The following is a 24,664-nucleotide window of genomic DNA, read 5'->3' as shown; positions in this document are numbered from 1 at the left end:
AAACCAGAAAAAGATCAAACAGAAAATCTCATAACAAATAAATAACATTCCACCCCCCCCCCCCCCCACTTCAGGGGCCCCGAGTCCCTCCACTCCAACAAAATCCGTCGCCAGGCTACCAAGGAGGCAAAGGCCATGACGTTGGCCTCTCTCACCCCCTGGACTTCCGGGTCTTCCGACACTCCGAATATCGTCACTTCTGGACTTGCTGGTCACCTTCACCTTCACCACCTCAGACATAATGTCCGCGAACACCTGCCGGAACCCCCTCAGCTTCGGGCAGGCCCAAAACATGTGAAAGTGGTTTATGGGCCTTCCCTCACACCACTCACATCTGCCCTCCACCCCCTCAAAGAACCTGCTCATTCTAGCCACTGTTATATACACCCTAGGTACTACTTTGAATTGAATAAGGCTGTCTCCTTATGTACTACTATCTGGTTGCGTATCTCATGATGTCTCTTCCTCAATGATCTTGTGTTTGAGAATTTCACACTGCCCCTATCAAGGAAATGAGTTACAGATTTTCACTACACTGTGTGAAAATGTCCATTGTAGTTTCCCCCCTAAACGACTGATCACTCGTTTTAAGAATGCATCCCTTTGATCTGCATTCGTCCAACAATTTTCTCTGCATCCACACTTTCAAATTCCTTTATCTTACATAGCCTCACTCTCACTGCCTGACCATGACTTTCAATCAGATTATTGAAGTAACAATAGTGGATTCAGAAAAGACCTCTGTCACTGTCCAAAACAGATCTATCGCCACTTACCCCCATTCAGGTTTCAACCCAATAAACCACATTGCATCTTAATCCATGAGTCTTAATCATCCGTATAAGATAAATGTACAGGAATTGTCTGCTCAAAAATTAAACAAATTAATATCTGGTTCAGCGATAATAATAATAATTGCTTATTGTCACAAGTAGGCTTCAATGAAGCCCCTAGTCGCCACATTCTGGCGCCTGTTCGGGGAGGCTGGTATGGGAATTGAACCCACGCTGCTGGCCTTGTTCTGCATTACAAACCAGATAGATCCCCATGTTAATGAAAATCAAGTTAATGAGAACCACATCTATTCATTCAATGAATGTGGATGTTCACAGGCCCTGTCTGAGTAATCTATACTGTTGACTTCTAGGACTTCGGGAATTGTCCTTTAGCAAACGTTTGTCTCGGCAAGAAAGGCAATGTGTTCGTGGCCTTGCAAAGTACAATCACTACAATGCAGGGTTTGAGATGGATCTGCCGTGCGTGCGTGATCTCACAGTGAAGATACTTCAGTTGTTGCCCACAACCAGCACCACAGTCAGTACCGCAGTCAGTCGCACATCTCCTATCGGTTTGAGTCAGAGTCCAGGTAACGTTTTCTCTCTTTTCCTTGTTTGTCTTGTGTCGTACCCAACCGATGAGCTCGATGGTCTCCTCCATGGAAACAAAGGCATTGACTGCCTAAACCTCAATCACTGCCCAATGGGAGCAGAGCTGGACATATAATTTACAAAATGGCGCTTGTGTTTCTTGAGGGAATGCAGTGAGATGGCGCTCCCAGTGGGAATGAGCCAGGAGCCAGGTTCTGTAATGTGGAGAAGACTCATGGTTGATAGTGTCGTCTACCCCCCCCCCCCCCCCCCCCCGCTTTCTCTCAGCTGACTTGCAGTCATGGATTCTCTAGTCTTTGTGAAATATTTACTGACCGACAGTGATCTACTGCTACTTTGGGACCCCACACAGAATTTGGACAGAGGAAGGTGTAATATTACAGGGTGCAGATCATTAGGCAATGATTGAATCTGTAGAGTGAGGGATGGGCTGTCAATATTGAGAAAAAGTCCTGGAACAGAGTCAATGGCTCAGTACCTGCTTCAAAAGAAATTTACTGATGGGTAATTAATGTTTGAATCAAATTTTAATGCTGTGATGGGGCTACTTGTTATGGAGGAAGACTATCTGGTACAAACAGATATTGTATTACTGTGTGTTAGAATTAGGTACGATCTTTACTTTATTGTGGATCAACAAAGAGCTGAATTTTATACATAAAAGGCAGGGTAAGCTGGCCTACGTTTCAGCTCACCCGACGGCCATTTAATGGAATTTGGGCCTTACGGATCTGCTTCCCACATCAGAGAGGAACTCTTGCCTGCAGCTCTCTATGTCAGCAGCTCTCTTGTCCCAACAGCGCTACCCGGAGTGGTGACCATTGCTGGAATTTCCACCATTCTCCGAGAGAACAAGAGACGTGCACCAGGGCAAGGTCAGACAGGCAGACCCTAGCAAAGGGGGGTTAGGCGAGCACAGCCATGATGCCACCTATGTGCTGCTGGCCACTCCAGAGGTGGAAATAAATACCAGCCGGCAGTGGGGCCCATGTTACCATTCCAGGTTTCAATTCGCCCACATATGAGCAGGCCATTCGATGCCTTCCCCACTGCAAGTGAAATACCACTGGGAGCGGGGCGGAGTAATCCAGCGACGGGCACTGCACTGTTACCATGGATTCTCAAATTTATGCTCCGCCCCTCCACTCCCGCATACATCTGTCATCCTAACACACCTGATCATCCACTCACCTGATGAAGGAGCTGCGCTCCGAAAGCTAGTGATTCCAAATAAACCTGTTAGACTTTAACCTGGTGTTGTAAGACTTCTTACTGTCCTAACACAGGAGGAGGGAAGATAATTCCAGCCAAAGTCTTTCAGTGGGACACTTGTGTCTGATCGTTTCTCTGTGGACGTCTTCATTGACTCCATTTGGCGACTGACTTCTTGTGCTTGTTTCTGGAAGAGTGCAATGGCTGAGTTTTATACGTTCCCCTGTTGGATGATTTTACTCGAGTCAAGGCTCCAGTTTAGGGATGGGTTGCAGTAACATTTAACTGTATTGATGTGTGGAGGCAGCATTCAAACAATGACATTGTGGGGGTAGGAAGCTGAACACAGTTTGACTCCAGTTAACATCAACTTGAAGGCATACAGAATTAGAAGATAATTTTCACCTTCACCACCTGTGTAATAAACCGTGGAGTGGGTAGTTTGGCTCGTGTAGAACAGGACGATACAGAACTGGAAATAGGGCATGTTCTATAACTGACATAAGACCATAAGATGTGGGAGCAGAATTAGGCCACTCGGCCCATCGGGTCTGCCCCGCCATTCAATCATGGCTGATATTTTCTCATCCCCATTCTCCTGCCTTCTCCACATAACCCCTGATCCCCTTATTAATCAAGAACCTATCCATCTCTGTCTTAAAGACACTCAGTGATTTGGCCTCCACAGCCTTCTGCGGCAAAGAGTTCCACAGATTCACCACCCTCTGGCTGAAGAAATTCCTCCTCATCTCTGTTTTAAAGGATTGTCCCTTTAGTCTGAGATTGTGTCCTCTGCTTCTAGTTTTTCCTGCAGGTGGAAACATCCTCTCCTGGTACTATCCTGGTTTATTACTCAAGTAGAGAAGGTGAATCAAACTCCATGAGAGAGGGTACGGAAGCTGGGTGATGGTACAGCAAGGTGGATATCAACTGGACTCCCTGTCATAGACCTACCTTCTGTTGACTTCAATAGGGCAGAAAATGAAACCTGTGCAGAATGGGCACCTAATTTCATATCTGCTATTTTATACAATCGCTCAAAATTGAAATTGTAGTTACAATGCACATGGAATGTCCAGTGTGATACCCAGGGCGTTTTGTCAACTGTCCATCTCAGTTGTAGAAATTATTTGCTCGTTGCTCCTGCCGGGTTTATAATCATCACCTGCAGCTGGAAGGTTTCACACTGAGTCATTGAGTCACAACCGCTCTGTGTGATGCACGCTCAGTACAAGATTGTGAGTGACAGCTCAGAGGCCCCTCTGACGTGTCTCTGAAACAGCGGGTGGCTGCACCTGGGAATTTGAAGCAAACCTGAGTCGGGTTCGAGGCAAATTGGACCCATCTCCTTCACTTTTTAAAAAATGTGTTCTTAGGAAACATTCGTGCAAAGCATTGGCGCCAATGGTGAATTATCCCCTCTTTACGTTTACACCAGTAATTTGAGCGGGAAGGGGATCTGTAACCTCCACGCAAAGTTTCTTTTTGTTAAACTGGAGTACCGCCACTTCTACATTGTTGGTCTATACTGTGCTGGAACATCAGTCAGAGGTTCCCTCGAAATCTGGCCACTTGTATAATTATCTCAGTGCTGTGGGTGTTCTGTCTGTGGAGAGTGATATAATGGGTCCAACAGCCCTTAGCTAAAGAGGAAACAGAAGAGGAATGACCATCGTTTTCCAATTACTATCCAGCAAACTCACTTGGAAAGTGCTGTGCCTGGAAATTGGGCAAAGACATGATTCAGATGATGCTTACCTCATGGTTGAATAGCCTAACAATGTCCACGTGCTTGGCTGGTCAATCAGAACAAAGAACAAAGAAAAGGACAGCACAGGAACAGGCCCTTCGGCCCTCCAAGTCTGCGTCAACCATGCTGCCCGACTAAACTAAAATCTTCTACAATTCCGGGGTCTGTATCCCTCTATTCCTATCCAATTCATGTATTTGTCAAGGTGCCCCTTAAACATCACTATCATCCCTGCTTCCACCACCTCCTCTGGCAGCGAGTTCCAGGCACCCACTACCCTCTGTGTAAAAAAACTTACCTCGTACATCTACTCTAAACCTTGCCCCTCTCACCTTAAACCTATGCCCCTTAGTAATTGACCCTTCTACCCTGGGGAAAAGCCTCTGACTATCCACTCTGTCTATGCCCCTCATAATTTTGTAGACCTCTATCAGGTCGCCCCTCCGCCTCCTTCATTCAAGTGAGAACGCACCAAGTTTATTTAACCGCTCCTCATAGCTAATGCCCTCCATACCAGGCAACATCCTGGCAAATCTCTTCTGCACTCTCTCTAAAGCCTCCACATCCTTCTGGTAGTGTGGCGACCAGAGTGATCTTCAGCAGTGACCCTCGCTGATGTGGTTTGCACAAGTGAAGTCCATTGAGCCCAGGCACGCCAATGATGTACGAAAAGGAAACAAGCTCTTACCCAGCCCAGGAGAAGTGGAGTCAGAGTAAATCTAAATCCCTGCATGATACCTACCCCTCTGTTCAATAGGGAGTTGAGATTTAAGCCTTGCTGTGTCAGCAAGTTAAGCTTTTGAGTCCACCTTCATAACATTAACCCCAAAGCTCAACCCTGTATCTTCCCTCTGAACCCTCTCCTATTCATCAGAGATACACTCATTGGGAGTATTGTGTCAAATGGAGTGAGTTTCAGCTGTTTTGAGGTGAATCAAAATGATAAACAGGAGAGATTTGTAACAGACAGCTAAATCGCTATTGACCCACTCACACCATTACCCAAAATCAAGATGTAGCTTCCACTGTGATATACACTGGTTAAGAATACATTCTGTACATTAATATTTAAATCTTATAAGATCCATCACAGTTGCCTTGTTGAGAGCAGCTCCAAATTGATTACATGCTTCCATGAAATGCACACATGACAACTCCCTTTCTCCTGCCTGCTCCTTGAGTAAGTCCCTTTAATGTTTTTGTAACTGTGTGCATTAGCACCCCACCCACAATCCATTCAGTCCTTGTCCACTTAACTGGTCCAGATCTTCCAGTCAGCTGGCCATTGACCACCTGACCCAATCCCACCCACTCACGAGCAATGTAGTATCTGCAAGGACCATGTCTCAGTAATCTGTATTGTTGACTTCCAGGATATTGGGAATTACTTCGTAGCAGACGATTATCCTGGAAAGAAAAACATTGTGTCCACAGTCTTTTACAGTACCATTCCTACAATAGTGATCTAGAGATGGATCTCCCGTGCGTGCAGGATCTCGCGGTGAAGGGTTACGGTCCACAACCAGCACCACAGTCAGTACCACAGTCAGTCGCTCACCTTCTCCTTTCAGTCTGAGTCAGAGCCCAGGTAACATTTTCTCTCTCTCATTTTCCTGTGATTTGACTGCAGCATGCAAATTGGCTCTTGGATACGTTCTCTGACAAAGCTAAAATCTGCCAATGGGAACAGAGGTGAAGACCGAGTTTATAATCAATGGAGTTCATAGTTGTTAAGTGAATGTGGTGAGAGCCCTGTAAAGGTGGGGTTCAGTGATGATACCTTTTAAACACTAAATAGTTAGCATATATTAGATTAATTTTGCATAAATTACTTTATTAAGGATTGGGATGAATTATAGGAAGAGTACCGAGTAATCATTATTAACCATTAAACATGTATTTTTAGGACATAGCAGTAATAAGTAATCGATAGTGAAACAATCCAGGGTGCTGGTTCTGTTGTTCTGCTTCTCACGGACAAACAGCACAGGAAGTTGTGATTGTACATAGCTGTCAGGTTGAGCATCCTGGCATCAATCATGGATTGCTTGCAATTCTATTGGTTGAAGTTTAAACATTGCTTGCAATTCTATTGATTGAAGTTTAAACATTGCTTGCAATTCTATTGGATGAGTTTAAACATTGCTTGCAATTCTATTGATGGAAGTTTAAACATTGCTTGCAATTCTATTGGGTGAGTTTAAACATAGCAGCTTCAGGGATTGGATCACAGTCGACTGGGGCTGGCTATTGATTTTTGATTGTTGTATATGTGTTGAGTTCATGCCTTTGTTCTGTAGACAGGATCTTGGCAGCTTTCCAGGTCTTATCTCTCATGTACATGAAATCAAGCTTGTAGGAATTAAACCGTCTTCAGATTGTTGATGTGTCTGCTGTTCTTTGTACTGAGTTGAGCCATAGGAGAAAAGCCCATGTGGAATTCGACTCAATACACAGGCATCGAAACCGCTCCAACACCCTGGCCACAAGATAAGCTCTTGCAGTGGGAAAGAACTGGGAATTAGGTTCCCTTGAGGAGTAGTGAAGCTCTGCCGATGACACATAATTGACTATCTTTTTACTTTCTTTCGTGAGTTGAGTGCTGCTGCCTTAGTTTCTCGTGTACGATTTTGATACATTTGTTGATCCGCAGAGCAGTGCTGTGGGATATTTAATACAGGCAAAACACACCTGAAAGCTGGGCGTAGTGGGCCTGCCCCAAAGGTGAAGTTGGACAGTCTGATCAACACCTCGATCAAAGATGTCGGTTTTCACGGCTCTTGAAGGGGAGATGGAGGAATTGAGGATGGTAATTATTTCACAGAATTGGAACTCGGCAGCTGATGGCACAATCAGGCATTGAGGGCCTGACAATGAGGGACTCCCCCTCCAACACTCAGAATCTCCAAACAAACACAACAGGGGTTTTGCTCCTCAGGCGTGGCACGTCCGCTCTTCTCCTTTTCAAAAAGTCTGGAGTGATTCTCCGATTACAAGAGGGATAGCAGGGCCCCGGCGTGCACCCCGCAGTTCCTGCTGTCGATATAGGGCCCTGCACTTCCGGCCGCGGGTCCGCGCATGTGCGCGGCAGCCGGTCGCGGTCCCCACATGCGCGCAGTGGCCGTTTTCGTGCCGGCCCCCATGCAACATGGCAGAGCCACACAGCGGGCCAGCGCAGAAGAAGGTGGGCTCCCCCAGGATCGTGCGCACTCGGCGATCGGTGGCCCCCGATCGTGGGCCTGTTGGTCGTGGAATCTAGGCCCCCCCCCCACCGGAGTCTGATCCCCCCCACCCCCCCCACCACGACGGCCAGCGCGGCCGCGAGTCCGAGCTCCCGCCGGGTGAAACCAGGTTGAACTACGCCGGCGGAACTCAGCGGGTACTCGGCTGGTCGATCGCGGGGAATCGCCGCGGGGGGCCTCTTTCAGTGGGCGCCGTGTCGACCGCGCGCACATCCCGGCGTCGGAGCCAATCGCGAGTCTGAGACCCCATTCTCCGCCCCTGCGCTGAGCGCAATTTCGCTGCGGCGGCTCAGAGAATCCCAGCCCCATTCTTCCAGATGTTCTTAGTTCTTGAAAAAGTTTAAGACAAAAGGAAAACATTTGCTGGGCAATGACCAACTCTGCGGTGTGTGGGGCGAGATTCGCAGTTCTAACAACTAACCAGCAGAGGGATGCCAGGTTGCAGGCCTCCAGTGTTTGAAGATTCCATAATTGTGTGAAATATGGAATGATGTCCTTGACATTCTTTATATCCAAGTCAATGGCTTTGGACAGGTTTCGTAGCCTTATTTTGAGGCCAATCCCTTTGGTCCTGATACCTCACAGTTTTGTAATGAGATGACAGATATGGCCCGAGCCACGGCATATTATGGCAAGTGAAATGATCTTTAGATAGAGGTGACTGATCTGAAACCTCAGCAAGCAAAGAACAAGAACGGAAGTCAGCTGGCATACCCATTTCAGACTGGCATCCAGCGATAGCCATTGATAAACGCTGTCTGTAGATGTCGGGGGAGGCAAGATCAATTTTAGTTACGGCATCCCTTGGGGTGGATTGTTACAGCCCCGCCCCAGTAGGACAAGGCCTGAAAATGCGGCGAGCTGTTCGACGGTCCACTGACCTCGGCGGGACCGGAAAACCCCACAGATGGGACGGAATGTAAAATTCCACTCTTAGTGTTTGAATTGCCTGCTGTAATTCACATCCTGGGCTGGCATCGTAGTCCTGTAACCAAGGTCTGTGAGTACTTATGGAATACCAATAGATGAAACAAGTGACTGGAAAAAGTTGGAGCCAATTATTGTCCACACCTATCAGACTTTAAACACCTGGATCAGATTGTCTCTCAGTCTTCGTTCTTCCTGCAAAATTGCGCTAAACTCTGGCAGTCCCTATTTCTAAACACAACTCTTCCTCCCTGTCTCCTTTCTCTGGACGCTCTCTGTCCCACCACTGTCCTTCTGGATGGGGAGATGTCGGCGTTGGACTGGGGAGGGCACAGTAAGAAGTCTTGCAACACCAGGTTAAAGTCCAACAGGTTTGTTTCAAATCGCTAGCTTTCAGAGCACTGCTCCTTCCTCAGGTGAATGAAGAGGTGGGTTCCAGAAACATATATATAGACAAAGTCAAAGATGCAAGATGATACTTTGAATGCGAGCATTTGCAGGTAATTAAGTCTTTACACGTCCAGAGAGAGGGGTAACCCCAGGTTAAAGAGGTGTGAATTGTCTCAAGGCAGGATAGTTGATAGGATTCCGCAATCTTTTAAGCTACCATTCGTACACTAGAACATTTGAGATGGACCTCCCGTGCGTGAAGGATCTCGTGGTGAAGATACTTTGGTCACGGTCCACAACCAGCTCCACAGTCAGTACCACAGTCAGTCGCCCACCTCCTCCTTTCACTTTGAGTCAGAGCCCAGGTAACATTTTCTCTCTTTTCCTTGTTGTGAGAACATTTGTCTGCGTGGGGGGGGGGGGGGGGCGTCTACATGGGATCAAGGACACACGATCGACTACCCAAACCTCCTTCTCTGGCCAGTTGGAGAAGAACTGAAGATTACCAAATGGAGAATCCAGTTATTAAAGGAATGTGGTGAGATGGAGTCTTGCTATTATAAATAATTCAGCGCTGGGTTTAATCGGCCAGTAGTGAGTGTTTGATGTTCTCCCTTTGCATCCTGTATGCTGACTGTTATTGTCCCACTTCCTCTGGTGTTTGAGATATTTCCACTGACCATGAGCACCACAATACTGTACAGCCCCTTTTGCGAGTTATGGAACTTGAACAGGCAAGGCGGTCGTGTGCTTTTTCACTCACTGGTAAAATAGGCAACAGATTGAAACCGTTGAATAGGGGAGTAAATGTTTGAGAAAAGTCCTGGAGCGTAATAGTCAATCTCAGCTGCTCAGTAGCTTCACCCAAAATTATTGACCGAGAGGCAACGCTTGTTACATTATGTTTAAAACTGTAATACTGGACTTGTCAAGGGAGAGGATTGGATGTATTCAATACGAATAGGAATGATCTACTTCTATCCCTGTCAGTTGGAACCTTTGGCCAATAATGGACATATACCCTCCTTCCACCATTGGTATGATGGATTTACACATTTTTTTGATTCATTGATGGGGTGCGGGCACCGCCAGCAGGGACAGTATTGATTGCCCATGCCTGATTTCCCTTGAAAAGGTGATGGTGCCAACTGAGTGCCTGATAGGTCATTTCAGACGGAGCCACAAGCAGGCGGCAGCGTTGGTTTGTTGAGCAGGGGGTGGCGAGCAGGATGCAATGGGCCATGTGCTGGGAGCAGGACAGCGAATGGGCGGTGTTGTCCACCTGTCAGAGGCTGGTCCCAGGGGACTCTGGGAAGGTGGAGGCCATCCTTGATGCATGTGGCTGCCTACGTTGTCATGTGTGTGGCCTACTCCCCCTGGAGTTGCAGGCGTCGGTAAATGCAGTCTTGCCTCTTTATAGGGCATTAATGAACCAGCTGGGTTATTGTGTTAATCCAGAATACAAACGTACGAAAGAGGGAACCCCTCGAGGATGCTCCGCCAGTCAATAAGATTCTGGGTCACCTGTTGGAGCTACAAATTCCGCATTCCCATCTACCCTCGATAACCTTTGATTCCCTTGCCTAACAAGAATCTATCAACTTCAACCTTCAAAACAGTCAATGGAGTGACACGGTGGCGCAGTGGTTAGCACTGCTGCCTCACAGCGCCTGGAACCCGGGTTCAATTCCAGCCTCGGGTGACTGTCTGTGCGGAATTTGCACATTCTCCCCATATCTCCGTGGGTTTCCTCCGGGTGCTCTGGTTTCCCCCCACAGTCCAAAGTTGTACAGTTTAGATGGACTGACCACGCTAGATTGTCCCTTTGTGTCCAAAGGTTGGGTGCAGTTACGCGTATCCGGTGGGGGAGTGGGGCTAGGTAGGCTACTCTTTCTGGGATTCAGACTAGAAGGGCCGAGTGGCCTCCTTCTGCATTGGGATTTTAACCCACCGCCTCCAAGTATTAGCCTGGCTCTCTGGATTACTGCATAATGCTATTTTATCCAATAGATGTCAGATTGGAAGATTCAAGTCTTGTTTCCATGTGTAGCAAGGTCCCCAGTGCTGTTTTTTGGTTTCAGAACCAAATGCAGGTTTTCTCTTGTGCGAAACACGGTGGTTCATTTGCGCACAGCAAGCTGTCACAAGTGCCAATAAAATAACCTGTTTTCCACACTGCTGGTTGAGGGATAAGTATTGTCCAGGACATAGGGGACAAGTAAAGAGGTGTCCCTCCCTCAATTATAGCCTCACTTGTCTCTGTTACAGTCCACGGTGTGCCTGAGAGCTTTGACTAACATGAACAGTCCAATGACTGAATTAGCTGATTCAATTCAGTAAATGTTTTGTGGCTAAAATATAAATCAGGAGTAAATTTCAATAGGGAATTTGGGAAAATCATCTTTTCCTAACGAGTAGTGAGAATATGGACTTCACTTTCACAGGGTGTGGTGAAAATCTGAAACTCACTGTCACAGGGAGTGGTGAGAATGTAGAACTCCCAATCACAGTGGTATGAATGTGCAACTCACTGTCATAGGCAGTGGTGAGAATGTAAAAATCACTATCACAGGCAGTGGTGAGAATGTAGAACTCACTATCACAGAGCGTGGTGTGAACATGGAATTCACTATCATGGGGAGTAGTGAGTGTGTGGAACTCACTATCACAGGGGGTGGTGAAAATGTAGAACTCCCAATCACAGTGGTGAGAACGTGCAACTCACTTTCATAGGCAGTGGTGAGATTGGAAAACTCACTATCATAGGCAGTGGTGAGAATGTGGAACTCACTATTACAGAACGTGGTATGAACGCGGAATTCACAATCATGGGTAGTGGTGTGAATGTGGGACTCGCTATCGCAGGGAGTGGTGAGAATGTGGAACTCACTAACACAGGTAGTGGTGAGAATGTGGAAATCACTTTCATGGGGAGTGGTGAGAATGTGAAAATCACTATCATCGGGATTGGTGAGAATGTGGCACTCACTATCACAGGGTGTGGTGAGAATGTGGAACTCACTATCATAGCGAGTGGTGAGAAAGTGAAAATCACTTTCGCAGTGAGTGATGAAAATGTGGAACTCACTGTCACAAAGAGTGGTGAGAATGTGGAACTCACTATCATGGGGAGTGGTGAGAATGTGAAAATCACTATCATGGGGAGTGGTGAGAATGTGGACTTCACTATCACTTTATTTTAATAAATTTAGAGTACCCAATTAAGGGGTAATTTAGCGTGGCCAATCCACCTATCCTGCACATCTTTTGGGTTGTGGGGGTGAAACCCATGCAAACACGGGGAGAACTTGCAAACTCCACACAGACAGTGACCCAGGGCCGGGATTCGAACATGGGTCCTCAACGCCGTAGGCAGCAATGCTAACCACTGTGCCACCATGCTGCCATCGAACTCACTATCACAGTGAGTGGTGAGAATGTGGTACTCACTATCACAGTGAGTGGTGAGAGTGGTACTCACTATCACAGTGAGTGGTAAGAATGTGGTACTCACTATCATAGTGAGTGGTAAGAATGTGGTACTCACTATCATAGTGAGTGGTAAGAATGTGGAACTCACTATGTCAGTGATTAGTGAGAATGTTGGATTCACTATCACAGGAAGTGGTGAGAATGTGGAAATCACGATCACAGAGAGTGGTGAGAATGTGGAACTCACGATCACAGAGAGTGGTGAGAATGTGGAACTCATGATCACAGGGAGTGGTGAAAACAGGCGAGTGGTTTCAGATGAATAATTTAGACACATTTAAGGTGAAGTTAGATAAACACATGAAGGAATGCGGAATTAAAACAAAAATTGCTGGAAACACTCGGTAGCCTCAGCAATGTCTGTGGCGAGAGAATCAATCTGATCCTTTCGGGTTGATGACCTTCACTCAGAATGAAAGGTTCAGAATATAAGATACGGATTGTAACAATGATGTTTTCATAACTTTACACTATTCCCTTGGAGAGTAATGTGAAGTAGTGAGCGTGTTCAGGGGTTGATTAGTCTGACAGTCTGACAAGATGGTGCATTTATCTTTATTGTAGCAGCACACTGTTTCCTTGGAGAATGGCATGTGGAATTTTGGACGGATTCCACAGTGAAATAGTAGATATTTTACTGCACACTGGTCTATTTGCAACCCAACACAGTTCCTAATTCTCATTGTTGAGAGCACTTTTCCGTGAAAGGTCAGTACCCACATGCCAACTCTTTCCTTTAACTTCCTGTGTGAACAAACCCGCCATGGTTCAATTGCGTGCCCTCTGCTAAGGGCCCACATTAATGCCAATTCAGTCACCTGTCCGAACCATTCACTCGACCTCGCACTGATCTGACCAAATAAACCTTCCGATAATGTACATCATCACTCACTGCCTTTAGATCCCATTATGAGTGTGTCAGGAATTGGGGGAGAGTAGACCCCTGTGACAGTTCACTGATCCCAGACCCAAACTGAGCGATTGACTCTGACCCCCCACTTCATCTTTTCTGAAGGCCAAGCTGCCGTGTTATTCACCCTGGGGTAACACGGACTGCAACACGATGCAGATAAACGATAAAGCATACACCAAACGTAGGCGTTGGTTCAATACGATTTATTGAACTACTGTAACAATGCACACAGCTGGCTGTGGGTTGACTCTCTACTACTCTAAGTAAACTAACTCTAACTATCTAGACCAGGCTAGCTCTGATCCACGTGTAGAAGGTGCTGACTGATATATACACCCTGACTGTCACTACAGTTGTCACCAGTGGAAAGAGGCGGAGTGCTGATGCCTCGTGTGTTTTATAGTTGGAAGCCCCCCTCTAGTGTTCTGTCTGGTGATTGGTTGTGTTCTGCCCTGTATGTCAACTGGCTCACCTGGGTGTCTGTCACTGCCTGCTTTTACCTCATGATGTGCATGGGTGCATATTATGACACAAGCCAGATTGGAAAGCTTCAGATTCAGTCATCCTTCTTTCCACGAGTCAATCATCTCTATGGCCTGAATGTTTAGGATGGCAGGTGCTCCCATACAATACCATTTTACCTACTGACGAGCGATGATTTGCATAAGGCCTCACTGTCCCACCTTGGAGAGCTGGCAGCCAACCTGATTGGCTGTCATCTCTCCGGTCTCTCCAGGCACAGCGCTGCAGTGGCCAGATGATGCACTGCAGGGAGCTGTCTGGAACTACATCCTGTGGCCCGGAGGACAGGGAAATGGCAGGGGTCCTAGGACATGGAGGTTAGGGAATGTCTGGGCTGGAGGTGGGGTGGAAGGGGGGGGTCATGAGGGGGGAGGTGATTGGGATCTTGGGGGTAGATTAGGGGTGGGAGGGAGGTCCAGACACCATCAGGCCTCAAGCGGAGGGTTGCCCTCGTCAGAAGGGGCTTTCTGATGGAGCCCACCTCCCTTCCCCCTTCACCACTTCTCATCCGAGGTCGAACTTTGTTTTTTGTGACCTTCGCACCCTCGAACTGTCAAAGAATAAACAAAGAACAATGCAGCACAGGAACAGGCCCTTCGGCCCTCCAAGCCTGTACCGGTCATGATACCACCCTTGGCCAAAACCCTCAGCACTTCCTTATGCCGTATCCCTCTATACCCATCCTATCCATGTGTTTGTCGAGATGCCTCTTGAATGTTAATGTATATGCTTCCACAACCTCCCCTGGCAACGCGTTCCAGCCACTCACTACCCTCTGTGTAAAAAAACCTGCCTCACACATCTCCTCTAAACTTTGCCCCACAGCCCTTAAACCGTGGGCTGGTTTAGCTCAGTGGGCTAGACAACTGGTTTGTAATGCAGAACAAGACCAGCAGCATGGGTTCAATTCCCCTACCAGCTTACCCAAACAGGAGCTGGAATGAGGCAACTAGAGGCTTTTCACAGTAACTTCATACTTGTGACAATAAAAGATTATTATTATTAAACCAATACCCCCTAGCGACTGACCCCACCACCCTGGGAAAGAGTGCCTGTCCATCCACTCTATCCATGCCCCTCATAATCTTGTAGACCTTTATCAGGTCACCCCTCAACCTCCGTCGTTCTAATGAAAACAGTCTGAGTCTATTCAGCCTCTCCGCATAACTAACACCCTCCAGACCAGGCAACATCCTGGTAAATATCCTCTGCACCCTCTCCAAAGCCTTCGCAAACTTCTGGTAGTGTGGCGACCAGAATTGTGCGCAATATTCCAAGTGCAGCCTTACCAAGGTTCTATACAACTGCAGCGTGACTTGCCAGTTTTTATACTCGATGCCCTGTCCAATGAAGGCAAGCATTCCGTATCCTTTCTTGACTACCTTGTCTACTTGTATTGCCACCTTCAAAGATCTGTGGCCCTGCATGCCCAGAACTTTCGATATTCCTCAGAGTTTTGCCATTTACTTCGTATGTCCCCTCTATTTTAGACCTACCAAAATGCATTACCTCACATTTGTCTGGATTAAACTAAGTTTGCCATTTCTCCGCCCAAGCCTCCAACCTATCTATGTCCTGCTGTATCTTCTGACAATCCTCAACACGATCTGCCACTCCAACAACTTTGGTGTCATCCACGAACTTACTAATCAGACCAGCTACGTTTTCCTCCAAATCGTTTATATATACTACAAACAACAGAGGCCCCAGCACTGATCCCTGTGGAACACCACGAGTCACAACCTTCCATTCAGAAAAACACCCTTCCACTGCTACCCTTTGCCTTCGGTGACCGAGCCATCTGTCCACCAGCCTAAAAATTGAGACTGGATTGTGAAATAAACCCTTAGGTGGTCAATAAGTGGCCACCTAAGGGCTTTAATTGGTGCAAGGGCAGGCTTCCCATCCTAGGCCCTCCTGCCCCCACACAAAATGTCAATCAGATCGGGGTGGACGGAAACCCTGAGCATGTAAACTTCTGGCCTCCAACTTCGCTTTAGAAATTATTCAGCAACTTCTGAAAATCTGAAGTAGATATCTATCTGTGAACCAAATCCAATTACTGAGTTAAATATCTTAACTGCACCCATCAGCCCTGTCTTAGTAATCTGTACTGTTGACTTCTAGGACTTTGGGAATTATTTCGCTATAGACGTATTTCTCGCCAAGAAAGATTTTGTGTCCACAATGTTTTAAAGTACAACTCTTACAATAGAGACTTTGAGATGGATCTTCCGTGCGTGCAGGATCTCATGATGAAGATGCTTCAGTTACTACCCACAACCAGCTCCACAGTCAGTACCACAGTCAGTCGCTCACCTCCTCCTTTCAGTCTGAGTCAGAGTCCAGGTAATATTTTTGCTTTTTACCTTCTTGTGTGTCCATGTCGTACCCGGCAGATAAGCTGGTGAGTTCCAAGAAGGGTACCGAGACAAATGATTCGCTATGCAAATCTCATTCTCTGGGCCAATGAGGGTAGAGCCAGAGATATCATTTAGTGAGTGGACCTTGTGTTCCCTGGTGGAATATCATGAGATGGCAACTTGCAACAGGGTAAAGCTGGACGCCAGGTTCTGTCTGGGGAAAGCTAAGGTAACACACAGTTGATAGTCACTCTTTGCTTTCTCTAAGCTGAATACTGTGGCCACAATTTCTCTGGTATTTGTGTTGCATTCATTGCATGGTGTACAGCTCCTGTGTGATTCGCTTGTGCCAAACTCTGCCTGTTTGTAACTGTGTTACCATCTGTTACTTGCTGTGATGGTTTGCAGAGGAACTATCTCCTCTCATTTCTTTACAAAGGACTTGCATTTATATAGCGCCTTTCATAGACTGAGTTGAGTTACGGCCACTTAGGTTATTTCAAAGTGCAATTGTGTTGGTAAAAGAGGAAAGCACGGCTACCTGTTTGTGCACAGCAAGACCCCACAACCAGCAGTGAGATAATTTACATATATATATAGATACATAGAAGACAGGAGGAGGCCTTTTGGCCCTTCGAGCCTGCTCCGCCATTCATCACCATCATGCCTGATCATCCAACTCAATAGCCTAATCCTGCTTTCTCCCCATAGCCTTTGATCCCATTCTCCGCCTCTTAAATATTATTATTATAATTACAGAGAAGGTATTTTAGCAATATCAGCTGGCCTAGGACAAAACTTTCTGTCTTCCTCTGAACGCTGCCACGGGATCTTTATGTTCATTTTGAACAAACAAATGGATGGATGGGAAATCCAAGGAGTGGGAGAGGTCATCCACGTGTTGTGGCCAATTTTTATCCACCACTTAAAAACAGATGGTCATGTCACATTGCTGTTTAGGGGAGCTTGCTGCACACATTAACTCATCTTTCCTACATTACAATTCAAAAGTACTTCGCCAGCTGCAAAGTACTTTGGTGCAACCTGAGGTTGAGAAAGATGCTGCGTAATGTTATTTTTCACATTCATTTGTGAAATGTGGCCCGTGGGTGGGTCGTGGGCAGGGGCCGGGAGAGCTGTGGAGTGATTGGTCGCAGCATTCCCGATCGCGGGAAGAAGTGCCCAACGACCAAGACGTTCTTTTAAAAATGCCGGCCGCGAGCGGCATTAAAAATGTCAGCTATCCCGCGCATGCGTGCCCCCTCAGCCGGATCCAGCAGTGCACAGACCCAGGACCAATTTTAGTTTTAATCGATGAAGTCTTCCCACCAGAAGCAGCAGCAGAGAGCAGGCCACTGATGTCACGTGCTCTAGACGCGAAATTACGGAGGAGAGATTCCTCTGTTTGTAGCTGCCAGCAAGCAAGCAGCAGGGTTGTGTTGAAGAACTGAAGATGGATCATTTTGTAGTAAAGGAAGAGAAGACCAGAAACACAAAGAGGCCACAATTAAATCTGCTGGAGGGAGCTGCTCAAGAGAATCCACGGCAGGACAAAGCAGTGCTGGTATGAGCTGTATCAGGATGCAAAGCCCATGTGTGCTATATGCTGGGAAGTACTGGCAAATGAAAGTTTAAAATCCTCAAAACTCCAAAGGCATTTGAAGACTAAGAATGGCAAGTGCGAGGACAAACCTCATGATTTTTTTTCAAAAGATGCAGCGAGAACTTAAATCATCAGCTGAAGTGCTCAGCTGAAATGTAACATGGAAAGACAAAGAAAGTGAGATCGTGAGGACCAAGCTGGCTCACCTGTCACGTTAAAGGTAAAGAATAATGGTATGTCACGAACGTCAGCAGGCATGGGTAATGAAGGTCAGCAAAGGTCTGGAAAATTGGTCCCAGGAAAAAATGTTTTAAAAACACGAACGTAGGTACACCCACAGTGCTGTTAGAGAGGAATTTCCAGGATTTGGATGCAATGACAGTGATGGAATGATGATTTAGTTCCAAGTCAGGATTGTGAGTGACAGGGCAGCACGGTGGCGCGGTGGGTTAGCCCTGCTGCCTCACACCGCCGAGGTGCCAGGTTCGATCCTGGCTCTGGGTCACTGTCCGTGTGGAGTTTGCACATTCTCCCCGTGTTTGCGCGGGTCTCGCCCCCACAACCCAAAATGTGCAGGCTAGGTGGATTGGCCACGCTAAATTGTCCCTTAATTGGAAAAAATGAATTGGGTACTCTAAATGTATTTATTTTTTAATTTGAAAAAAGGATGGTGCGTGACTGGGAGGGCAAGTTGCAGATGGTGATGTTCCCATCCGCTGCCATTGTCCTTCGAGAAGGTATAGATCAAGGGTTTGGAAAGTGTTACGTTGGTGAGTTGCTGCTGTACATCTTGCAGATGGTACACACTGCTGCTGACACTGCGTGTCCATGTGGAGGCAATGAATATTAAGATGATGGATGGGCTGCTTTGCCCTGGATGGTGTCGAGCTTCTTGAGTGTTGTTGGGGCCATACTCATCCAGGCGAGTGGAGAGTATTCCATCACACTCCTGACCTTGTGCCTTTTAAATGGTGCCTTGTATATGATAGGCAGACTTTGGGGAGTCAGGAGGTGAGTTACTCGCCACAGTATTCCCCCCCAACCTATTGACCTGCGGTTGTGGCCACAGTATTTGTATGCTTGGTCCAGTTCAGTTTCTGGGTAACAGTAACCTCCAGGATGGTGATAGTTGAAGTTCAATACCATTGAACGTCAAAGGGTGAATGCTTAGATTCTATCCTGTTGGAAATGTCATTCCCCGGCACTTGTGTGGTTTGAATGTTATTTGACTCTAATCAACAAACCCAGAGAGCACTTACGCAATGAGAGCTGACACATGGCAGATATATCTCAACACCAGTTATCCAGCAGACAATAGTTGGTCAAACCACTGGTTCCTGGCCGGAAATCTCACTGAAGAACAGCACAGTTCCAGTTGTAAAATTAAGAATCGTTGACCTTGATTTTCAGAGAGCAGAAATTTCCCAGGGTTACAGAGACTAATATTTAGGTATTATGGTATTCAGTACCCATTGTTGAAAACATGTATTGAGTTACAGCATCAGACTTGGCTGTGTGCTGCCCATCATGGTTCAATAGCTGGTTTAGTACAGACGGCTAAACAGCTGGCTTGTAATGCAGAACAAGGCCAGCAGCGCGGGTTCAATTCCCGTACCGGCCTCCCCGAACAGGCACCGGAATGTGGCAACTAGGGGCTTTTCGCAGTAACTTCATTGAAGCCTACTTGTGACAATAAGCTATTATTATTATTAATAGCCTGAGATTTGAAAGTTAGTCACATTGACGAGGATTCTGAAGAGGCTGTGTCAGAGAGCTGGTGGCATCTGTGGAACCAAACCCCAGTAGAGGTCATAGAATCCCTACAGTGAAGAAGGAGGCCATTCGGCCCATTGAGTCTGCACCGATTCTCCGAAAGAGCACCCCACCTGGAACCACGCCCCCACCCCATCCCCTTAATCTTACCTAATCTTTGTACACTGAGGCAATTTATCATGGCCAATCCACCTAAACTGCACATCTCTGGACTGTGGGAGGAAACTGGAGCACCCGGAGGAAACCCACGCAGACATGGGGAGAACGTGCAAACTCCACACAGGCAGTCACCCGAGGCCGGAATTGAACCCGGGTCCCTGGTGCTGTGAAGGAACAGTGCTAATCACTGTGCCACCCCATAGAAGACTCAGGTGAAAACGTAACTGGTCGCTGTATCCCACCCGATACAATTTTCATGCATCGCACTTTCTCTCCAACTTCATTCTTCCTGTGAAATTAAATTAGCTTTTAATTTTTATCTTCATAAACTTGGATCCCTAAGGCCCTCTATCCTTACCTGTGTAAGAGAGTTATCGTTTCGAGTCCAGGGGCTTTTCACAGTAACTTCATTGAAGTCTACTCGTGACAATAAGCAATTATTATTATTAGTATTATTATCTTCTGAACCGATTCATTCACCTTGACATCCCTCGGGCATTTTTAGTGCCCGTCCACTAATCTCGGGCAGATCCCTTTCAGTCAGCCTCACTTTGATGCTTTGACCACATCGGCTTTCTGATGAAACATTTGGTCATCTCCCTCATGCGGTTGATTGTTTGGGTAACAGTAGCCCAAAGCAAAGAGTAAAACCCAGAAACAAAGGGTATCAGTAACAGTTGCAGACCTTACAATGGCACTCCAGCATTTCTGATAACAGCATTACTGTCTCAGAAAGGTTGCTTGTGGATCCCACCTGTTTACTGACACAGCCACCTAATTACTGGGACGTTGGCTGCACAAATGTTTTCCCTTCAACTCCTCATGTAGAATTCATCTCTTAAATTTGCAATTATCTCTTAAATATCCTTGGGATGGCCAGTGACTCCCATCATAGAACCGGAGAATTCCTACAGTGCAGAAGGGGGCCATTCAGCCCATCGGGTCTGTACCGACCCTGTAAAAGAGCACTATAGCCAGGTCCATTCCCCCACCCTTTCCTCATAATCCCATAACCCCACCTAACCTGCACATCTCTGGACACTAAGGGGCAATTTTAGCATGGTCAATCCACCTAACCTGCAGCACGGTATCATAGTGATTAGCACAGTTGCTTCACAGCACCAGGGACCCGAGTTCGATTCCCGGCTTGGGTCACTGTCTGTGCGGAGTCTACACGTTCTCCCCGTGTCTGCGTGGGTTTCCTCCCGGGTGCTCTGGTTTCCTCCCACAGTCCAAAGACGTGCAGGTTAGGTGGATTGGCCGTGATAAATTGACCTTATGACCAAAAGGGTTAGGAGGGGTTATAGGGTTTCGGGGATAGGGTGGAAGTGAGGGCTTAAGTGGGTCGGTGCAGACCCGATGGGCCGAATGGCCTCCTTCTTCACTGTATGTTCTATATTTATCCCTGGACACTAAGGGGCAATTTTAGCATGGTCAATCCACCTAACCTGCACATCTTTGGACCATTTGGATTAGAACTAAACAGTGCAGTGGGTAACAAGTCTCATCTTAGTAATGTGTGTTGTTGACTTCCAGGAATTCAGGAATTACTTCGTAACAGGCGCTTATCTTGGGAAGAGAAACATTGCGTCTTGCCTCTTTTTGAGTACAATCGTTACATTAAGATCTATGAGATGGATCTCCCGTGCGTGCGGGATCTCGCGCCGAAGATACTTTGGTTACGGTCCACAACCAGCTCCACAGTCAGTACCACAGTCAGTCACACACCTCCTCCTTTCAGTCTGAGTCAGAGCCCAGGTAACATTTTTAAATCTTTTTTTCCTTGTCGTTCTTCATTCCTTAATGGGATGTGGGCGCCGCTGGCTGGGCCAGCATTTGTGCCCCTTGCCGACTGCTCTTGAAATGATGAGGCCCATCTCCGAGGGCAATTAATTGTCAACCGCATCGCTGTGGGTCTGGAGTCACATGTAGGCCAGACCGGGTAAGGACAGCAGATTTCCTTTCCTTCAGGCCGTTACTGAACCAAATGGGTTGCTCGGATAATCACTGATAGTTTTCATGGTAACCATTACTGAGACTAACTTTTCATTCCACATTTTATATGAACTGATTTTAAATTCCACCAGCTGCCTTGGTGGGATTTGAATCCTTGAACCCCAGAAGGTTAGCGCGGGCCGCTGGATTATTAATCCAGTGAGTTTGTGGAATTCCCACATGGGAACAAGAGCAAGTGATTGACAACCTGAAACTTATTCCGCACCAATGGAAGCAGCGACGAAAATACAACTTACTAAAATGGACATTGTGTTCAATGAGGGAACATGGCGAGGTGGAAATGTACAATGGGAAGAAGCTGGGAGGCATGTTCAGCCTGGGAGCAGTGAAGATGGCACACGGCTGGTGTTCGCTCTAGGCTGACTGCTACTGTCTCAGTTTATCCGATATTTGTTGTTGCTGCGAGATATTTGTCTGAAACAAAAGAAAAATAGGAGAGATACTGTGTACAGGTGAAAGTAGCACAAGGGAATGATGCTTGATTTCATGTTCAGTAGAACAATCAGTGGTGTAAGTGTCAGCGTATTTAGCAACTGATCCGATACAGTGATACAGAGACTCATCGCAGCATTATGATTTTACATGTTTATCGAGTCAAAACAACCCGACCTCCAATGGTAAACCTAGCTTCTTGTAATCTCTTGATTATTAACTATTGTCGATATCAAAATAATTGTGTCTTATTCAACCTTAAGACAATGCCCAATGGATCATAGGATTAAACCATAATGGCCGAAGCACTGAACATGCATACCAGTATTGCATTATACGTTTACATGTGTTAGAACTCTCCTAGTCATCGGAAATAATAAAGTTGTAACTTGATTCATTGAGTGGAGTAATACCGGCTTCTCTACGTCATGTAGATGTGATTCATAAATAAACAACTGTCCAGAACATATTCAACATGGTCAAGCCTCTATCTCACTTCATTGCTTGGTTATGTTATGCACCAAATAGACTTTTCTACAAATAAAAAGTTCTCTGATTTCAATATCTCTAATAATCCTGTTGTTATTACAAACTGGATTCACTATAATAAAATAGAACATTTAAGAACCATTTCTCTGTAGAAATATATTGGGCTGGATTCTCTGATTTTGAGACTAAATGCTGATGCCGGCGTGGGAACGATGGCGTTTTACAACCAAAAACCGGCGCAAAACGGCCACCGATCCTCCGTCTGGTGGGGGGGCTAGCAGGCACGCAGCATAGAACCCCCGACTCTAGCTGAAGATACGGCCGGAAAATTACCGGGTCCATGGCTGCGCATACATGCTGCGGCGGCCACGCCTTGCAACCTGGCGCTGGCTGGGCGCTGACCCGGCCTGCCAAATAGTGCCCTCCTTTGGCCAGGCTCGCCCCCCCCACCAGTGCCCCCACCCCTGTCAACGCCCACCCCCCCGCCCCCGACTGTGGCGGCACTGGACTCAGTCTGCAGCCGCCACGCCAAGCGGAAATACCACGCGCGGCCGTCGCCGTCGGGAATATGGCCCTTGAGGGGCGGAGCATCGGGGCGGGGGCCCCAGGTAACATCCTGAGGCCGTCCTGATGACGTGGAGTATGGCGCTTTGGAGGGAGCGGAGTATCGCAAAAGCGGCTCCGCACCGGATTTCGATGCCAACATGGATTCTCCGGCCGATCGGCGAACGCGATTTCCGCGTCGGAGACCGGAGAATGCCGCCCATTAATGTCTTACCTGAGAAAAAAGAAAAACGAGAGTCAATGTCTGTCGGTTGAAGTAATAGTAAGGAACGATAACGTTGCTATTTCAGGACACAGTAAGCAGGATTCTCTGTAATCGGCGCGTTGGCTCGACGCCGGCGTCAATAACGGCGCGAACCACTCCGACGTCGGGCTGACCGGAAGTAGCGGAATTCTCCGCACTTCCGGGGGCTAGGAGGACACCGGAGGGGTTGGCGCCACGCCAGCCGGCGCTGAAGGAACTGCGCGAGTCCGCACATGCACCAATGGGCCGGCGTGATCCCGCGCATGCACGGAACCGCCAGCGTATTCTGGCACATGCGCAGGGGGATGTCTTCTCCGCGCCGGCCATGGCGGAGCCCTACAGGGGCTGGCGCGGAAGGAAGGAGTGCCCCCATGGCACAGGCCCGCCCACAGACTGGTGGGCCACGATCATGGGCCAGGCCACCGTGGGGACCCCCCCCCCCCCCCCGGGGTCGGATGCCCCCACGCCCGCCCGAGGACCGCACCAGTCAACTTACCTGCCAGGTCCCGCCGTGTGGGACCATGTCTAATCCACGCTGGCAGGACTGGCCAGAAACGGACGGCCGGTCGGCCCATCGGGGCCGGAGAATTGCCGGGGGGGCCGCGACCGGCGTGGTGTGCACCCCGTCCCCGCCTGAAAACCGGCACAGTAGAATACAGCAGCTGGTGCTGGGGCGGGATTCATGCCGGCCCCCGGGGATTCTCCGACCCGGCGGGGGGGGGTCGGAGAATCCCGCCCAGCGTGTCCCACTCCTGTGTAGACGGGGGTCCGCTGTGGGGATGGGGGCCGTTTGGTTATTAATGAACTTTGATTACAAAAATAAATAGCAGAAGGTATATTTGCAACCGATTTTCATCTGAAACACAGAATGTTGAATAAACAAAGAGATATACAAGGAAACATTTAAAACTGTTGGGGGGAGGTGGGGGGGGGGGGGGGGAGTTGATGAGTTGTTGACCAGTACTGGTGTACGTCCCCTTTGTGTGTACTGCACTGAACTTGACCAGGACAAGGTGGATGTGTGCTGTTATAGGGAGCAGAAAATTGGGAGAAAGACAAATGGTTGGATTTGCAGAAAGTGCGACAGGCTGTAAATATTTCGGAAAAGTCAACGGACAGGGTCAACGGCTGCCGCTCAGTCGCTGTACCAAATTGTCTTTACCGATGGTTAATAATTATTTCATT

At 47.5% G+C, this 24,664-nt stretch overlaps 1 protein-coding gene across 4 annotated transcripts in view; it reads left to right on the top strand.

Moving 5' to 3' along the window:
• Window positions 1-24,664, top strand: part of robo2 (roundabout, axon guidance receptor, homolog 2 (Drosophila)) — a 1,628,477-nt gene that overhangs the window by 528,403 nt on the left and 1,075,410 nt on the right. The window contains exon 1 of one of the 4 annotated variants that reach the window (XM_072513075.1): window positions 1,231-1,366. The exons of 2 other annotated variants lie outside the window; for them this stretch is intronic. In XM_072513075.1, the coding sequence (XP_072369176.1) occupies window positions 1,246-1,366 (121 nt within the window). In that variant the 5' untranslated portion in view covers window positions 1,231-1,245. Of the gene's footprint in view, window positions 1-1,230; window positions 1,367-16,046; window positions 16,186-24,664 lie in introns of those variants that run through there. One more of the 4 variants, XM_072513074.1, reaches the window with a different exon arrangement.

Source organism: Scyliorhinus torazame, chromosome 8, assembly GCF_047496885.1.
Source record: "Scyliorhinus torazame isolate Kashiwa2021f chromosome 8, sScyTor2.1, whole genome shotgun sequence".
Taxonomy (NCBI): Eukaryota; Metazoa; Chordata; class Chondrichthyes; order Carcharhiniformes; family Scyliorhinidae; genus Scyliorhinus; species Scyliorhinus torazame.
This window is presented reverse-complemented; position numbering and strand designations above follow the sequence as displayed.